Below are 20,002 nucleotides of genomic sequence, written 5' to 3'. Positions count from 1 at the left end.
GTCTTTGGGAACAGCTGGCTCATTCTTCCTGTCTCAGATGCTTCCAGTCTCAGATTGCTAGACTGCCAGGGGCCTTGTCCTTCTGTTGTTTTCTTCCCTCAAGTCTGTGGCTAGATGTCCTTACTTCTTCCCACCCCAATATCCTACTGATGTGGGGCTGGAAAGATTCCTCCATGTTACACATAATATCTCAAGCATTAACTCCTTAGAGTTGAAACATTTAGTGGGGTTTCTCTATTGCCTGGATGCTCTAGATGTATCAATATCAGACTGAGTTAAAATTCTATACTACGCCTGAAATCCTGGAGGTCACTTCCTTTGACCTAAAACTATTTTTTTTAGGTTACTTCATACCTGTATATGAAATGTCTTCTTCTGAGTAAAAAGAAACAGAGACTTCCTCTGACATAGCCCAGTGTTCTTCCATTGCTGGCACTTTAAAGACAGAGTCTAGATTTAGTATTCCTCTTGTACAATATTTGCAGTAAGACAACATAAAGATCCATATAAAATCAAGATGTGTTTCTTAACTGCTTTTCTGTCATTTTCCACACAAGAAAAAGTAGGAAAACTCAAACTTCATTTGCTGCTCCAGTTTAAGGTGCTATCGGAATTTTGATGGACTGAGGCAAAAGAAGCAACACAGCAGCTGGAACACATCTTTTCTAATTTAATCGATAATTGAATACCTTTTGGTGATGGAGCTACTTTTCTTTTTGGAACAGCAATGGTCTCTCTTTCTTCTGTGACAACTTTCTTTGGAGCTTCTGGCACTTAAAAGATAGTAATTTTAAGAAATGTAAAATTCAGGTGTTCTTCTTTGAATATTGTGATATTCATGTAAAAGAATTGTGCACAACCAAGTACACAAAATGTACATTTACAAAGCAGGAGAGTATGTGTAAAATAGACAAGACCTTTAAACGAAACAGGATACATAAATACATTTAACAAAGACAAAAAATAAATGTTCATGTACCAAGAGATGGATGTACAGTTGGCTTATGGAATGTATAACTTTTGAAGAAGGGTAACATATTTTTTCCACACTGTGCAATTTTAGTATCAGAAATTACATATATACAAGTATGAAAGAAAAAACAATAGAGAAACAGAAAGCAATGGACATTTTTGCATGTCACAGAATAAGGGTTCTAAAGTTTAAAGGCAAGGTTCTGCAAGGCAGATGTTACTCTGTATTACATATTTTAGGTATTTAACTACAGAAAATGACACGCAACACACATGAAAAGATAGATATTTAAACAAGGAAAATCACAGAAGTAAAGGACATTGCATTTGACTCTGTCCCCTGAAATGCTAATGATGCAATAAAACATTGATAGTTCTTTTATGGTTTTTCGTTTTGGGGGTTTTTTAATGGTCAGATTCAGTGAGTGTCTGCTCACGGAAATTGTGGGATGCTCAATTTCTAAAAACAGCTGCACACCTGAAGTGGCCAATGAGACTAAGAACATTTTGGAAACATGAGAAATGCAGGACTATGACCATTCCAGACAATTTTCTGCTTTTTTGTCAAACAGAAGTGGAAGTCCTTTTCATTCATGACCAATTTTGTATGAATTAATTTTTTTATCAAACAGTTCTCACCACTGGTTTTCCTTATATGCTTCATAAAGAGGTTCTATACCTTTAGCTGGTGGAGCCACCACTTTTTTGGGAACTGGTACAGGCACTTTCTCTTCTGGCGCAGCTTTCTTCGGCACTGCTGGCACTTTAAAGATATTGTTTATTTTTAGAAGTTTTAAATTATTCACAAACAACACAAATAATAAAAAACCCCATGAATACAGACAGTTGACATATTTGTAAGTCAAATAAGGAAACAAAAACATAAACTAAAATTTATATTTTACACAAAGTAATTTAAATGTTAGCAACATATTAGATACAATATTAAGATACAGACATCTTTTGAGTAGCTTTAAAAAATAATCTACCTTTTTTTGGTGGAGCCTCCTCCTTTTTAGTGACAGATACCTTTTCTTCAGTGACAATTTTCTTGCGCACTTCAGTCACTTTAAAAATATTAAATGTAGGAATATTAATCTGTAATATTTGGAATATCAATATTTTATTTCTATCAGCTATCAGTGAACCTTTTTCATCTTAACTGATTTTTGGTCAAAGGAAGTACACAGAAAGTTTCACCAAATACAGATTTGTGACAGTAAAGTAAATGGTCAGAATATACAACACAACCAACAATGGTATCAGGTAATAGACAATACATGATTATAATGCAGAGGACAGGGTTATAAGGGTTATCATCACTAGGACACATAATATTTGCATGTAAAACACTTAGAAAACAAACAAACAAAACAGGAAGATAAAGAAAAGACCCCAAAATGAGAATATTGTTCTCATTGTTTTACCTTTGGTTGAAGGAGGCTCTTCTATTTCAATAGCAAAAGTGGGTACACGTTCTTCTGGCAGTTCTTTAAAAATATTGTGTAATTTTAGAAAACTGGAATGATTTTACTATTAATACAAACTATTAAAAATACAACTCTTTAAGAATACATATACATGAGACAGCTTTGCATACAAATAGAAGCACATGTATGTTTAATGCTAAAGAAGTTAGAAGCAAGCTGACCATATTTTTCTTAACAAATTAGGAATTAAAGACTGAAAATGACAGCAAAATATTTTTTCCAAATGACAGGAAACAAATTATTGCTGTACCTCTAGCTGGTGGCGCCTTCACTTCTTTAGGAACAGGGACAGGTACTTTCTCTTCAGGAACAGCTTTCTTAGGAGCTTCAGGCACTTTAGAAAGATGAGTTTTTAGAATTTTAATCCATAATATCCTTATTATATTCGGTACAGAAATGTCACAGTGTTTTCTTATCTAAACAATAACAGAAGTATTTGCATAGGAAAACACACAAATACATCATAACACAGTTGTAATGCAAACAACATCATGCCTGTTTGTTAGAAATACACATCTTTATCAACACAAGATAAAATTAACAAATTGAGAACATAAAATGGAGGTTACTTTTTTTGAAGATAAGTACATAAGTTTAATTAGCAAATGTTTTATACCTTTTGCTGGTGGAGCTTCTTTGATTTTAGGAGCGGCAGGAACTTTTGGTTCTGGCACAACTTTCTTTGGCTTCTCGGGTACTTTAAAAATATTACAGGATATAGTTTCAGAGATGAGAATGGTGTCAAGTACAACATGCACTTGTTTGATCCATAAAAAAAGATTTTGTAAAACACACACTGGAAACATCAAAACAACACAGCAAGAAGGCTAAGAGTAAAACAAACAAATAGTTCATGTTGAAGAGTTGAAGTACCTTTTGGTGGTGGGACTTCCTCTCTTTTAGGAACTGCAGGAACTTTTGGTTCTGGCACAACCCTCTTGGGCTTCTCGGGCACTTTAAAAAGATTACATAATACTGTTTCAGAAAAGATAATGGTATCAAAACATCAAGCTTATACTTTATTAATAAAACATGAAATATGCATATAACAGACACACACATGCACAAACTACGAAACTAGGTACTTTGAGACATGAAAGAACCACATCGACAAGTGCATGTACCTTTAACTGGTGGGGCTTCTTCTCTTTTAGGAACAGTATACTTCTCCTCTACATAGTAATGCTCTTCTTCAGTCACTTTAAAGATATTAATATTAAGAATGTATCATTTCAATATTTGGAATGTGTGACTTACTGTTTTCACTAACCTTAGCAAAAAAAAAGGATAACCAATGTATAATACTCATACTTTCATACTTTGGTACTGGGTTTTAAGAAAGTTTGAAAAAATTTGTAAATTTGCATGGAAAATATGTTTGAAAATGACACATAAAATCTATTTTAGTGTATTTTGAATAGTGGTTCTGATGATCCTCTTAACGGACTATTTTCACCTGTTTTTTAAGAGGACCCAGCTATGATTTTCTCAGGCAGGTGATAAGAATAGCAGGCCATATTAATGGAATTAGACAATTTTTCTTGTACAAAATCAAAATTGATTTTTAAAATAGCAATAGTAATGGATAGTTTTCCTCATAGCCTAGACTCTCTTATTTGCAGTCCTACCTGCTGAAATTTCTTCTTCTTCTTCATAAACAGAAATCGACACCTCTTCCATTTCTTCAGTCCATTCTTCCACTTCTTGTTCTTTAAAGATATGGTTTGCTATTAGTATATCTGTATCATAATTGTTGTGGTAGATATATAACAATATTTTGAGGTCAAAGTTAGAGCTACATAAAGACAGACAGACAGACAGACATGCACATAACATACGAAGTACTTTGTACACCTATGGACAGGTACAGTCATTACACACAAACTGGTATAAGTGACCAAAAACTGGTCTAAACCTGTAGCAGAACAGAAACTCAGTGCACACAGACTAGTTTAAAAATGGCAGAACCTGATCTACGATAGACCTGGATGCATGTCATATCAGAGTTAATCAATTTAGGTTAGACAAGTCTATCGAACTTCTGTCCCAGATCCCCTATTGATTCATGTTAGGCCACTGACAGCCAGCATCCCAGTGGCCTTTGGGGTCTTCCCCTGCCAGCTAGCCTCCCCTTCACAGGGAGATGTGCTCGCACTAGCTGGATGCTTGGCTGTTCTGGGCTGTCACAGACCTGAGCCAGCACAGATGTAGACAGGTGGTGGGAGTGGGGTAGGGGAAAGGGGGAATCATGCTGGGGAGTGGAAATAAAAGCACTTCATAGAAAAATGGATAAGAACTCAGCAGCAGCAGCAACTGAGGGACCCAGTCCTTCCTTCTACAAAGCACCCCTGTGCCTGCAGCTTGGCATAATCCTCCCAGGCTACTTGGTGCATCTTGCTGGCTGCTGCTGGTTTTGAGCTTCAGCAAGATGCAGTTGGCAGGCTGAGAGGTTTTCACTGGGAAGCAGGCACCAGCGGCAGCTGGCAAGTTGTGCTCAGCAGCCTGGGAGGCTTGTGGGGACACTCCACTGAAGAAAGGATTGGGCCCCTTGGTTGCTGCTGGTGCTGAGCTCTGAAAAGATGCACTGCTCAGCCTGGGAGGCTTGTGCTGGGCAGTGGGGATAGAAGCACTCCATAGAAGGAAGGATTGGGCCCCTTGGAACCCAATCCTTCCTTCTACAGAGCCAAGCCACCCCTGACTGGCTGTCAGGCACATGTCCTCAACCCCCTGCCGTCACCATGGACTCTCACCTGCACCCAACTCAAGGCTTCCAGGAGAGCCCCGGAGGGGGTCACTATGGCATGGCCAGCAGCCTGGTCCATGGCAGCAGGGGGGCAATATGCCATGATGACCTGCTCTGGAGTTCTCCTGGAAGCCTAGGGCTGGGCATGGCAGAGGGTCTGTGCTGATAGCTGGGGACTGGGAATGTGTGCCTGGTACCCAATCAAGGACTGCCTGAGCTTGGCTGCACTCAGTTGCCCTAGGCATGCAGGAGTATCTTCTACTTTCTGGCCTCAGCCAAAGAAGGCATCTGCATTCCCTTCCTACCCTGTTACTGAAGGGCGAATGTGTGTTCCGTTCACTCCCGATCCAATCTATGCAGCTTAGAGAAACCTGCAAAGGTTTGATTGATTCTGTCTTGGGCTTTTTGAATATCTGTACTTAGCCTGTATTTGCATTGCTACAAATGCTCTAGTTTATGCACTGGATAAAACACACCTTCAGTGTTTCCCCATATGCCAAATAAGTCACATTGTTCAACTGTAATTTCAATGTAATGCCATAATTTCCTAAACTTCCCATCATAGTGCCTACAGAGGGGAAACAGCACAAAAGAATTAAATACTTCTATCTCATTTTGTGTGCAGGTTAAGAAGAAGTAGTATAAAGTAAAAGGGCAGGTTATGTGAACAAGCATATTATGTATGGCTATATTAGAGAAAAATCCAACTTGTGGCAGGGCAAAGGGTCATTTTGTGAAAGTGCAAACCAAAAGGATTGTGTGGATTTATGTATACATCATCAGGGAAATTTAGGTGCCTACTTTTCAAAATCTGGCTTTTGCAGCATTTTGAAAAAAAATGTGTAGACTATCCGGAACTGAATGGCTATTCATTAATGTGGTATAGGAATAGGTTCATACTGGGAACATCTACATGTGCACCCCACTGCACATTTGCTACTGTGCAGTAGTGGTGGCGTCATGGTTAGTGCCTGCTGATGCTATGTCGCCATAGTGATGAGCTACGTCGCCATAGCTTGTCGCTACAGCAACGTAGTGTCTTGTGTAGACATGCCCACTGAGTGCAAGAGCCAGCTGAGAAACAAACCCTTCCCATTTGCTCCAACTGGCTGCATCTGTGCGAGATGCTTTCTGCGCAGTAGCTTGTTACTACTGTGCAGTAGTGTTGCAGGGTATGAGCCATGAGGCAATGCTACTGTGCAGGAGTAATGAACTACTGAGTAGTCAGCATCACCATTAAGTTATGTGGAGACGCTACTGCACAGCAATGCAGTATACAAGTACTAAATGACTGTGCAGTAACAACTGCGCAGTCAGCGTCTCATGTAGATGAGGCCACTCTGTGCCAAATCCCCCAAATGAGACAGTGCAACCAACTTAGAAAAGTCCTGAATGACTACTCCAGTGACACACAGCTCTCAGTCTTGGATGTGCTTCTTCTCAGGGATGCTCTAAATATGGCTTATATCTAGGATTTCTCATGTGCTGAGCAAGCCTGAGTAGGTGGTCATGTTTCTCACAGTGACAGTGTAGACATGCCTAAAGTCTTCCTTTGGGACATTACAGGTTTGATGTATTACAGGATCTGACACAAAAAGGTGATGAGAGAGATAAAAGTGCAAAGGAAATAGGAAGTGTTGTTGCATGGGTGTAACATATTGATGGATACAGCTCTTGTGAATGGACAAAGATTTTACAGGTCCAATCCTGCAAGGTGCCATTATCCAAAAAATCTCAGATCTCACTGTCACCTCATTAATGGCCTGAGGCAGAAACTGCTGCACGCAGGAGGCTCTGACTTGATTGGAGATTGTAAAAAGTTGTAATGCAAAAGCTTACACATAACCAAGAGGAGCGACTGGGGTTTGAACAACACAACACAACACAACACAACACAACACACACAAGGGCAGTCTACAGAAGTTACTTTCCTCACAGATTATCTCTATTTGCAATGTACCTTCAGGTAATGGGACCTCCTCTGGAATTGCAACAGATACTCGTTCTTCTGTAATAAATATTTTCTCTTCAACAGCGGCTCTCTTGGGTACCTCAGGCACTTTGAAAGATGTTAATATTAAATTTGTGAATTTCTAGTTTTAGTATAAAGAAACTTGTTCAGATTGCTAAGACTAGTTTTTGAAGATCTGTTTATGGACACTGATAACTACATAAAAGAAGCACACAGGATTAAAGTAGCATTTGATATAGGATTGCACAACACACACAAAATACTTTAATGATTCCCTTGCAGTAACAGAGAATACTAATGCAGCACTCCAAATAGGAGCACAAATATAGTAAAAGGTCATTCATAAAAAACAGAAGGTATAAACTGAAGCTATTAAGAATCACACATTTTGCGACTCTGTCAGGAAGCATACCTTTAGCTGGAGGAGCCTCAACTTTTTTAGGAACAGCAACAGGTAATTTTTCTTCAGGTACAGCTTTCTTAGGCACTGCAGGTACTTTAAAGACATTATTTAGGTTTAGGATTTTCAAAATGGAAAATGAGTAAAAGAGACACTTGACATTACACAGAGTTACACATTTATACCAGATAATCAAAATGAATCCAGACCAAAACTTTTATACAAACAAAAGCAAAAGAAAAATGTACCTTTTTTAGGTGGAGCCTCTTTTATTTTAGGAACAGTCAGTATTTTTTCTTCAGGAACAGCTTTTTTAGGCACCTCGGGCACTTTAAGAAATAGTAATTGCAATAATTTTAAATAATATTTATGGTTGTCCTAAGACTTTATCTAAACCATAATTATGAAGAAAATTATGTAGTATATAATACTTATTGAGATAAAATAACTAATTTTAACGACTAACCACATATTCAAGGAACAGATAAAACCAAACGCAAAATAAACAAATAAGGAACTTTGGCTATCAAGAAAAGATGTACCTTTAGGTGGTGGAGCCTCTTCTCTTTTGGGAATAGTAACTTTTTCCTCTGGGACAGCCCTCTTCGGTACCTCAGGCACTTAAAAATATCAAATTTAAGAATATTGAATAATAGTTTTGAGGAGAATTACTGAGAAGATAACTGTAGAACTGCATTTATTCATAAGAATATCAAGAAAGATAATCTAGGTAATCCAGCAATCAGACACTTTAAAATATATAGATGGTTTACAAAAAGAAAATATGTTTTTGGAGAAATAAAACCAATCTCCTGCAAAACACCCAACCAAACCATAGTACTTAGAAAATGAATAAAACTATCTTATGATTGAATTATTTAACCAAAGGAAGAGTTATTTACAAGCATACCAGGTAGCATTAAGTTGTTGTACCATACTGTTATGGTGTTGTCACTAAAACATAAACCTGTTTTTATGTGCATTGATTAAAAGCCATTTAAAGCAAAGAGTCACACATGCAATCTATGATTAAATGTACCTTTAGCAGGTGGAGGTTCCACTTTTTTGGGAACAGGAACTTGTACTTTTTCTTCAGGCACGGGTTTTTTAGGCACTGCAGGCACTTTAAAGATATTAAAACAGGCTTAAATAATCTTTCTAAGGATTTTGAAAATGATTGAGACAAATATTAGGAGCAAAACAGATATAATGATTACATGTAACCTGCTTATATTTAAAATTAAGTTAATGATGAAGGCAGAACATAGTAGGGCAAAAGTTAATGTACCTTCTGCTGGAGGAGCTGCTTCTTTCTTTGGAACAGGTACTTTCTTTTCTGGGACAGGTTTCTTTGGAACTTCAGGCACTTTAAAGGAATCATTTAAAAATGGTGGTGGTTTAGTTTTTAGAATGGTTGTGCAGAGCACAGTATTAAACGATTCTTTTATAAAACATACATACCATGAGACTACTGAAGAAAGCAAATTATGCAGCCATCACACTAAACAGCAAGTTGCACAGCATTAAGACATGTAGCAAACTATTTATAAATGAATGAAAACTATTTGCAGTGCAATGCTTTTTTATTATTACTAAAACACCATCATTTTCTATGGTGTTTTAAAATAGTAAAAAAGATCCAGACTAGCACAGAAAACCACAATCTAAATACAAAAAAACAGACAAAGAAATAGTCATAGGATAAGAATTGAAACAAATAATGTTTCTGTGAACTAAGTTGGAGCATGCATAATTCTCGAATAAGTCTTGTAGGTGGTATATAATGATAACACAAGAACAGAAGTGTACAGTTAATTAAGATTCCAGAAAATTAAGATAAAAGACAAAAAGTTCTTGCTTTTCCCAAGGCAGATGGAGTACCTTTAGCTGGCGGGGCCTCCACTTTTTTAGGAACAGGAACAGGTTTCCTTTCTTCTGGCACAGGTCTCTTTGGCACCTCAGGCTCTTTAAAGATATAGCAGTGTGAATATTTAGGAGTTTGCCAAATTATTTAGAAAATACTATAGACAATTTTCAACATATTATACATATACACAAACAAAAATTAAAAATTAAGTTGATCTATTTGATCAAATAGGTGCTATGCCATCAATATATACTAAATAATAACTGCTTTTTAAAGGGGTAATTATGAATGTGAGTTGCTTGAGAGAGAACTATAGAGATGCACTTGCACTAGTGTTTTAAGTCTGGAGGATAAAGCCATTAGTGGGGGAAATTTGTGTAGTCTTTACATTGTATTTTTTGGTGGGGACTGGTATATATAAATGATATGGGAAGACAGAAAAATGAAACATATTATTGTAAAAAATTATTCAACTTTATTGGTACTACAAGAATAACAGATATTATTTCTGCCTCTACTATTCTATAAAATACAACAAGATGTTTAAAGATATTAAATGTTAGCGTCCCTAGTTGTTTTAGGAATATGGTGTGTTTAGCCTTTCTCAAGCACATTGATCATAAGGGATAGGTACAGACATTCAAAAAGCCTGAGGCAAAATCAATCTAAGTTACATGGTTTTCTGTAAGCAGTGTAGTTTAAATCAGTAGCAAACACAACACAAATTCACCCTTGGTCAGGGGAATAGGCAAATCTTAAATAAGGTTCTACCATTTTAAAACCAGACTGTGCACCAAATTTCTGTTCTGTTACAGGTATAGACCAGTTTCTGATCACTTATACCTGTAAAAGTGTAATGCCTGTACCTGGCCAGGGTATAATTCAGAGAGGGGAAAATACGTACAATTTCCATGAGCACATTGTTAATAAGAGTATAATAATTAACAAGTAAGAGTATAAATAATAATTTAGTAAAATGATAATTAAGAGTTAAAGCTTAATAAGTATATAAATTTTTAAAAATAATTTAAATTTACAATAATTTACCTGGATAGTGTATCTCAGGAACTTCAACTTCTTCAATAACTGTCCTTTCATGTACTTCTCTCTCTTCAAAGAAAATCATTGTAATAATAATGAGATGTTGTAAACAAAATGTTTATATCTATTATTCAAGAGAATACTGAAGCTGTGTAACACAATGAACATTGAAAAGCAATGCAATATGAAACATAAATGTACAATATGTTTAAAATATATAATCTTCCACAAAAAATATTTTTAAAAGAAATTCCAGCAAGATTGATACTTTATTTGAGTTTACAATTTTTTTACAAATTTCTTTTACATACCTGGGACATATGTGTACTCTTCTTCTGTGTGAACAGAAACAGACATCTTTTCTTCTGAAATAGTCCACTTTTCTACTGTTGGTACTTTAAAGATAGGATTTCATTTTAGTATTTTTTTCTAGATCCACATTTGTGGTAGACAGTGTATCAGTTTTTATTAAACTAGTAAGTCAATTGTACATTTAAGTCTTACAGCGCAGATTTAGATCATTAGTATTTATGCACGAAAATAGTGAATACAAAACAAAATCGTAACATAATGTTTAGGATGTATTATGCTCCAAAATTAAAAATAGTGCAAAAAGCTTCCTAAAACAAGAGAACACATAGGCTTTAACTGTTATCACAGCAGAGATGCACAAAGCACCACTTCTTCAATAAAACTTTGAGACACCATTCAAATGTAGGTGTTTACCAGCAAGCAGTACACAAAAAGGAAAAGCCAGATTTCACTGCAATGCCATATAGGGAATTTAAACAAGGATTGGAAGGCCAGCCACAAAACGCATTAAAAAGAAAAAAAAATGCTGTGCTATTTTACAACAGGACAAAACATCCAAATATAAAGCCCTAGTACACATAACTAGTTACACAATGAGAGTGGTCCTGACAGAGTAACGTGGGAGAGACATCAATGCAAACATACTGGCATATATATATACACACATGATTCACATGAGATGCTACAGAGAAAGTAATAGACAACAGACGGATGAGAATCTATACCTTTCACTTTGGTAACCTCTTCCTCAACCAGCACCCGAGTAGGTTTTGGTGGTGGAACCTTTTTGGCAACTGTTGGTATTTTAAAAATATGCAAAATCAGTCACGTATGCAATGAAGAAACCAAAATTAAATTAGAGTTAGTTAATGTTAACACCACATTTTGAAAACATCAAGGGAAAAATGGAATGCAATCAATTTCAGTGGCTTTGCCAGGCTCACTTGGGACAATGCAAAGCAAGGGAAGGGAAACAGCTGCTTTTTGATTGATCAGTATTGCCCATTCTTTACTAGGAGGTTCGAAAAATTGGAAATGTGAGTTCATGGAAACTCAGTGCCTCCTCATCTTGCAGTATATGGAACCCAGGTGTTTTAGTTCTGTTGTAGACTCGAAAATACTGTTCTATGCTCAACTGGCCAGGAAATCCTGGATGACGAGCCAGGATGGAAGCCTGGAGGTTGCATATTTGAGAGTTTGAACGGAATAATCAGCACTGCTTGCCCTCCAGCATTAGTCGTTAGTAATCTGTGTTCTTTCCTATCTTGCACACTGCATCATGAAGCAAAACATCTGGCAAGCTAAATGGACCATTACATTAAAGGTAACAAGGGACATGATATTGAGAATTTTAAGCCATTCTTCAATATATTGAAGTATATATAATGTTTTGATAGACTGGGATGGTTCTGCCTTGAATGTGGGGTTGGATTGGATGACCTCCTGAGGTCCAATCCAGACCTCCTTTTTAATATGACTGTATGATTCTATGACTGAAATAAGGTGGCAGTTGTTATTTTTGTTGCAAAGACTAAAAATTGGTCAAAATACTGTAAAATGAAGACTAGCTTCTGCAGCTGACAAAATGGCAACAATCTAACTAATTTTGTGTAACAGAGAATTACAATAACTAAATAAATAACAGTACCTTCAGCCACTCGGACTTCCTCTTCTGCAACCCGCTGAGTAGTTATCTTAACTTGCTCATCAACCGGTTTCCTAGTAACTGCAGATGATTTAAAAACATTTCATGGCATTTAGATTATCTTACATACTGTTGCCCAGATACTAACCAATTAGAGAAGGATGTTTCTATATTTTAATCTTTGCCAGTTTTTCTCTTGTAGATTCCTTCACATTGTTGACTAGCAGTAGTGGCAACCCTGTAAAATAGGCCAGAGAGCCTGACCTCCACCTGGGTAGATCCCTAGAGATCCATACTGAGGATGTAGTTACATTGCTCTTCCAGAAACTCTGTCCAGATACAAGTCTCCAAGAATTGGTGTGTGGTACAAAGATGACCTTTGTTGGAAAGTTGCTTTTTCCAGCAATCTCTGAGCTATGCTTTGATCCATCCAACCCACCCATCCAAAGCACCCCAGACACTTGAAATATCTTGCTGCTGCATGAGCTGGAGGAGAAAAATGACCAGTACCACTACTATTTCCATAACCACTTTACACTGCTGTAAGAAAGAACTGAAACTTTTTTGGAAAATTAATAATACTTCATGATTAGTTCATGGCAACAATCAGTAAACTCCATACCTTTGCGTACAGTCACTTCCTTCTTTTCTTTCTTTTCAGCTGTAATTGCTGGTGTTTTCTGCTCAGGCACAGGTTTCCTGGGAACTCCAACCACTTTAATAAAAATAATATGAGTCAATTCAGAGGAAATACATGCCTTGGTGGAAAACGTATTAGGATTGGGAAATGCCAATACTGGCCAAAGATGTACAAGAATAAAGAATATAAAAATGAGAAGCATATACACAATCTTGAATATTTAATAACAGGAGGATATGTGGCTTGTTGCTTTCTCACAGATTTTAGAACCAAAATCCATCCTCAGATACAGACACATTGCTCATCCACACTCTAATTGGAACACATCTAATTAGAACGCTCCAGCGTTGCCTCACTGTCATGTGTATTAAGCCTACACACATTTCAAAATGGCTGCAGGGCTGCTTTATCTTAACCTCATCGAATGAGCTTTAGATAATGTGTTTCACAGCCATTTTGAAATGCACAGGGGCTTAATACATATGGCAATGAGCTGTTTTAATTACAGTGGCTATCCGTTCTATTAAGCGCTCTAATTAAAATGGTTCCCCCACTCCCAAGCATGTGTATAGGCAGCCACAGAGTTTAGATAAAGATCTGATCAAGTCCAGCGCCTCACTCCAACACTGGGTAGTCAGGTCATACACTGGAAAGCCTATGTATTTTTGTTAGGAATGATCCCATTCAAAAACCTGTTACATGCTGAATTTTTCAACTGCTCTAAATTATTTCCCCTTTAATGCATATGTAAAACATAACAGGTCAGGGAAATGGGACAAAATAACAATGATTCTATATACTGTATTTTCTAAATGTGTAATTTTTTTGTGCATTACAAATTTAATGAGGCCAGGAGGTATGAGAAATGGGGAAGTGAGGTGGAGAGAAGAGGAAAGAGATTAATAAAATGATGAAGTTCTAATATACCTTCTTCCTCAATAATTCTTTTTTCTTCATAAGTTATTTCTCTTTCTTCATAAGCTTCCTCCCATCTCTCTTCCCCTTCCTCATAACCTTCTTCTCTCAGTTCATATTCATGCTCTTCTCCAAAGTCTTCTTCCCATTCTTCATATGCCTCTCTTGGTTCTTCATAAATTTCTTCCTTTTCTTCATAAATTTCTTCCCGTCTGGCTATAGAGGTTACCGTGACTTCTTGTGGTTTCCTTGGTTTCTCTGGAACTTCAAAAGAAGATGATCCATTAAAGCATGGCATTTGCAAGGCATGCACATAAAGACAGGCAAATATTAATGACCTTGAAAAAATTCAATTAGATCATTTAACATTTTTACACTGTAGTCTTGATATCAGGTTGCTTCCTACTTGCCTTTCACTATTGTCCGAACTTGGTCAGTCTCAGGCAGAATGGTGACAGAATCATGACCAGAGGTGTAACAAGGCAGCAAGGCACCCAAAGCAAAAGTGACTTCTGCTGCTGCCTTGCTGCTGCCATGATTGTACAGTTCCAATGGCAGTTGCTATTTTTCTGCTCTTTTCTGTTATTTAATTGAATGGTATTCAAATCACTCTTTCTGTTGAATAGCCTGCTCTCTGCATGTCTTCTCATAACAGCTGATAAAGTAAACTCTTGCTCATGAAAGCTTATATATCTCTGATTCAGTTAGTATATAAGGTGCATCTCTATGCTGCCTTCAGATTAACATGTCTAACTACCTCTCTCTGCTTGTTATTTTTAAAGGGTCATATACTGTCTAAACACACATTTTCCCCACATATAAAAAATATTCAAAATATGCTACCTATGTGTTATGCTGGCCAAGATAATTTCTATTTCCAGACAATCTTAACATAACACAAAATAAAAATCCACATAACATCAACATTTAAAGAAAGGGGTCTTGTAGGGAAGGGAAAGGGATAGTTTTATCATTAGCAGTAGCCTAATCCAAGCAACTGATGACAATGCTTTGTATGTATATTATAAAACAAGACAAAACAACATAGAAAAGGTACTATATCTAGTGGATAAAATTTACAAGATTAAATCCTTTGCTTGACTGCTGTGTTACCTTTAGGTGGAAGTGGGGTAACCTCTTCAGGAACTTTTGAGACCACCTTTTTGGGGACTTTCTTTAGAACAATTTTCTTAGGTTCTGAAAAAAATAAAGACATTATTAAAGTTATTATTAACTTTAATATCAGAAGGAAAAAAATGCTAGAAATTGAACATAGTGCATTGTTTTCTGAAACGTTTCCTATTTTAAATCACCAGCAGGCTTACCTGGTTTTTTCTCTTCTGGTGGTGAAACAGCAAGAGGTAGAATCAAAGGAATAGGTACATCTTAGGAGGAAAAAAAGAATATTTAGAGGAAAAAAGTAGGAACTAGATACAGAAAACATTTCCCATTTTAAATCTACTATATGTCTACCTTTTTTCTTTTCTGGTGGTGGAGCAACAGGAGGTAGAACCACAGGAATAGGAGGACCTTGGAAAACAAAGAATGCTTTTATTAAAATACTTATTGTGATTGATATGCAGGGCATAGTAGGGCAGCTCTAAGCCTGGGGCAGCACGACCCATAGGACAGCTTTGGGCAGCCATGACCCACAGGACAGCAACAGTAATATGATCAGCTGCCACTGTAGTGATAGCTATTTTTCACTCCCCACAAAGGCAGCACATGGGACTAGTGTCCTGGTCGCCTCCTTTCAGTTATGCTACTGTTGGTATGTGAAAAAAATCCCATATAAGCTTTGAATATCCACATTGAAATGTTCCTGCTGCTGCTACTATATGCACTGGCGAGGTCAGAACACATGTCAGATACACACAATGGCCCAATATAAGCCCCAAAAGCCAATGCCAATAAGCCTATCTCAAAGCATCATAAAAATCCAGATATCCACAGGACAAGGTTGCACATATCTACATAAAATACCAAGCACCAAGAAAACTCATAAAAATCCACAGACCATGGTATGCTTATGAGCTATAGGAAAAAGCTAACACCTACAAATAAAGGTCCATTGGCAATAGTAGCATGAATCATGTTATAGTGGCTTTCTGCAGATCCTTTTTATTGAAATAAGGTACTAAGAATCTGACCATTAGTTATTGGGGGGGGGGGGGGGGGGGGGGGAGGGAGGCAGAAGGGGGAGAAAAAATATTGGGGTGAAGAATGCACAAGAGATCAAAAGGAAGAAGTAGATATGAAAGGCAGATGGGGAAACTGGAAGACTATAAAGAAAGCAGAGTAATGGAACATATTGACTTAAGAAGAACATATCTGATAAAAGAGTTTCTAGACCTGCCACTGATCTAGAGGCGCTAAGGAACAGGATACTGGCTACAGTACTGCTGTTGCTCTGTAGCATACCTGAAGGTTAAGCAGCTGGATTCTAAACACTATTATCTCAGTGCAGTCCTCCCTCCCCACATCAACCCAAATCAAATCAAACCAAATAAAACCCAGCTTATTGAAGATCTGTAAAGTGAAGAATAAATTTTACTCTGCTACTTTTGAAATTTTCTCTGAGATTTCTGAATTTCCCAAATTCTTACTGAATTATTGTATAGGTGATATCTCTATATATCTATAGATAGATGGAGAGATGGAGAGAGATCTATATAGAGAGATACACACATACATATACACACACACACTGATATATATGTGTGTGTGCGTGTGTGTTTATGTTATGTTTATAGTCATACATACATGCATATGTTTGTCTGCATGTATGTATGTATGTATGGATAGATAGATAGATATGTATGTATGTATGTATGTATGTATGTATTATGTATGTATAAAAAATATGGTTATTCACCCTACCTTCAGCTGGTACTTCAACTGGAACTGCAACTCGGGCATCGGGAACATCTGGCAAATCAAAATATAAAATTATTGGAAAGGAATTAAATGTTTTGATAAATTTGTATGTCCCCAGAACTAGTTCACAATATTTCGCAATTTTAAAAGATTTTGCAGATGGAGTGTCCATCTTTTCCCAAGGGTTTGTTACTCTTCAGTTAGGAAATAGTCAAGCATTGCTTCCCTTTAGTTTAATTGAATTACACCTGTCTGTAACCACTTACATAGTGTTGCATAATCCTTCCATCTCATGTATTTTAACATCATAGAAATGGATATGGCAAGTTACCAAGACTTGCTTCTCCTCAAGTGTAGGTTACGCTAGTTACGCTTATTGGCTAGGTACAGACATTCAGAAGGCCTGAGATGGAATCGGTTTAGGTTATGCAGCTATTTGTAAATGGCATAGTTTAGATCAGTAGCAAACAGAACATACATTCACCTTTTGGTGAGGGGGAGGGGCAAATCTTAGACTGGGTTCCGTCATTTTTAAACTAGTCTATGTGTACGGCACTTCTGCTCTGTTACGGGTATAGACCGGTTTTATGCGCTGGACTTCTGTTCTGTTATAGGTACAGACTGGTTTCTAGTCTCTTATACTAGTAAAAGTATATTGTCTCTACCTGGCCATTGAGCCCTGCTAACCTTTATAGTTCATAGCATGCATTATTATATTTTACTTTATAAATTAAATTCTTTATGATACTTAGGAGGTTATTCTCACATAACACCTACAGAATGGAAATCTATTTTACTTAATCAGAGTAATACACACACTTGGTCAGTGGTATTTTTGTCTGTCTGTTTAAAAACAACTTATTCCTTAACCTTGCTGTATCACATTATAGTTAGTCACTGGCCCACTTTCAGCTTTCAGAGAAAACAAATCTTTTCTTAACTAATTGTTGAGTAACAATAACATTTACAATAGCTTTGTTTTTAAGGGATCAGGAACATTAATTTTCAGCATATAGCATTATCTTACTGTAAGCAAATTCTGTGAAATAGTTTCAAGGACAAATTATAAACCAGGGTATGCAATTAAACCAGGATCAAGAGATTCATAGAGAAGTTCAAACGTTTTTCTTTACCTGGTGGCTTCAATTCCAGTTTGATTTCTGCAAGAGAATAATAGATTGAAAATTATAATTATTTCTTGTTCCAATATATTATATCAGGTATTTGATTTTGTATGCAAGCTACACTCACAAACAATGTTCAGAGCATTCACTAACCTTTGGTTGTCAGGTACAACTCTGCAGTGCTTCTTGCTTCACCCCTTGGTTCAAGACGAGCAATTACAGAATATACACCTGAAACGGAAAATCATTTTGATATTTATTTTTGTCTATCATTGAAAAACATGAGGAAGAAAGTGTTAACTAAAATGTGCAATTACAATTACCTTCATCTTCTGCAGTAACATTGTGGATAGTCATGTAATGACAGCGACCTTCACTTCTAAAACTGTATTTATGACTCTCCCTTAGTTCAATGGGGCCTTTATACCATGTCACGATTGCATCATCAAAAGACACTTCACACTCAAAGGTTGCAGACTGGTGTTCACTCACTACTATATTCTGGATGCTCTTGGTGAATTGAATTGGTTCAGCTGTTTTTGAAACAAGAAATGAATAAATTCCACATCAGGTTTGTTATTGTTTATGTACCTTTTAATGATTGCCTCATTTAATGACAGAAATCTACTTAGTCACTGAATAGGAATTGAGGAAAAAAGAAATACAAAGAAAAAAGTACTCTTCATTCCATCTCCTGTGAAATTCTCTATTTAGGAAAATAGTTAAGAAAACACAAGAGCACTGATTAACAAGACTGTTGTGCAGGAAACCATAGAAGAGAAGCCATAAAGGCAATTAAGATAAAGGATGCTTGAAGTACAAAGAGATCTATAAAATCATAAGATCAAATAAAACCATAAGAATCACAGAAACAGAAGAATAAATGGGATACATATAACACAGATCATATTATTTGGGGGAAGGGATCATATTAATTACATATACTGTACACAAACTATGTGTTTATGCTGGAAGGGGTATCTTCTTCAAAGAATGCAACAGAATAATTTCTCATCATATCCTCTTCAAACCTTAAGACGTTTCTAAATTTTTTTTTTCTTTCTTAATGAAGCATCCATAAATAATTTATCATTATTGTGATAAAGACATTTCTGTCTGTTTACAAACCTTCAATGCTTAGATCTGCAGTTGTTTCTAGATTGTCAAGTCTGCAGGTATACTGTCCCTGGTCTTCTGTTCTAACATCCTTGATGATGAGCTTGTGTACTTTGTCTGAGACTTGTGTTGAATATCTCCCTCCTATCTTAATGGCCTTTCCATTTCTATACCACTGAGATTTGGCATTTGGGATAGAAAACTGACAAATCAGGGTACATGTGTGTCCTTCCTTGAAAGTAGTATCATGAAGATGCCGTTCAACTGCAGGTTCTGTTAGTATGTTAAAATATATATTTTAGAAGACATCCTAAAGCGATGAATCAAAAATATAAATCATTTTCAAATACATACTTAAATGAACTTACCAATCACAGTTAGCCTAGCACTAGCAATATGTGGACCACACACCACTCTGAAATTTCCCTGATCTTCAAGTTGACAGTTTCTAATTCTCAGTATATGCCGATCACCTTCTAGTCTTATTTCATACTTGTTACTGGCATCCAACTTTTGAGTTCCTTTGTACCATGACAGTTTGATTTCTGGATAATTAATTTTAATTTCACATTCAAAGACAGCATCGTCATCTGTTAAAACTGTCTGGTTTTCAATATCCTTGATGAGGGTGACAGGCTGAAAAATATTTAAGTGGCTCAGTTTTCATTTCAAAATCAGAGAATAGTTTTTCTAAGCAATCCAAAACTATCTTGTTACCTCTGTCTGTGAAAGTCTTTGTTGAATAAATGCTACAAGTTCATCAAATTCCTGTTCTTCTCTTCGAGCTTTTTCTGTGATTTCAATTTCCTGTAAAAAGACACAATAAGATTTAACATATAATAAGAGCAATGGGAAATAACTATAAATCATTATATTATGTCTGTCCAC

At 36.5% G+C, this 20,002-nt stretch overlaps 1 protein-coding gene across 1 annotated transcript in view; it reads right to left on the bottom strand.

Moving 5' to 3' along the window:
- The window catches only part of TTN (titin), a 276,986-nt gene that overhangs the window by 153,202 nt on the left and 103,782 nt on the right, over window positions 1-20,002 (bottom strand). The window contains 33 exon segments of the mRNA XM_025216548.1: window positions 355-435; window positions 690-773; window positions 1,652-1,735; window positions 1,962-2,039; window positions 2,400-2,462; window positions 2,713-2,796; window positions 3,079-3,159; window positions 3,336-3,416; window positions 3,587-3,661; window positions 4,091-4,171; window positions 7,166-7,264; window positions 7,590-7,673; window positions 7,826-7,906; window positions 8,120-8,197; window positions 8,617-8,700; window positions 8,866-8,943; window positions 9,459-9,542; window positions 10,492-10,554; window positions 10,797-10,880; window positions 11,523-11,591; window positions 12,446-12,523; window positions 13,065-13,157; window positions 14,010-14,261; window positions 15,111-15,194; window positions 15,323-15,382; window positions 15,471-15,527; window positions 16,878-16,925; window positions 18,008-18,034; window positions 18,152-18,229; window positions 18,322-18,531; window positions 19,127-19,387; window positions 19,483-19,750; window positions 19,832-19,921. Coding sequence (XP_025072333.1) covers window positions 355-435; window positions 690-773; window positions 1,652-1,735; window positions 1,962-2,039; window positions 2,400-2,462; window positions 2,713-2,796; window positions 3,079-3,159; window positions 3,336-3,416; window positions 3,587-3,661; window positions 4,091-4,171; window positions 7,166-7,264; window positions 7,590-7,673; window positions 7,826-7,906; window positions 8,120-8,197; window positions 8,617-8,700; window positions 8,866-8,943; window positions 9,459-9,542; window positions 10,492-10,554; window positions 10,797-10,880; window positions 11,523-11,591; window positions 12,446-12,523; window positions 13,065-13,157; window positions 14,010-14,261; window positions 15,111-15,194; window positions 15,323-15,382; window positions 15,471-15,527; window positions 16,878-16,925; window positions 18,008-18,034; window positions 18,152-18,229; window positions 18,322-18,531; window positions 19,127-19,387; window positions 19,483-19,750; window positions 19,832-19,921 — 3,202 coding nt within the window.

The sequence above is a fragment of the Alligator sinensis genome, unplaced genomic scaffold (genome assembly GCF_000455745.1).
Source record: "Alligator sinensis unplaced genomic scaffold, ASM45574v1 scaffold871_1, whole genome shotgun sequence".
Taxonomy (NCBI): Eukaryota; Metazoa; Chordata; order Crocodylia; family Alligatoridae; genus Alligator; species Alligator sinensis.
The sequence above is the reverse complement of the archived record's forward strand: the minus strand, read 5'-3'. Positions and strand labels throughout refer to the sequence as shown.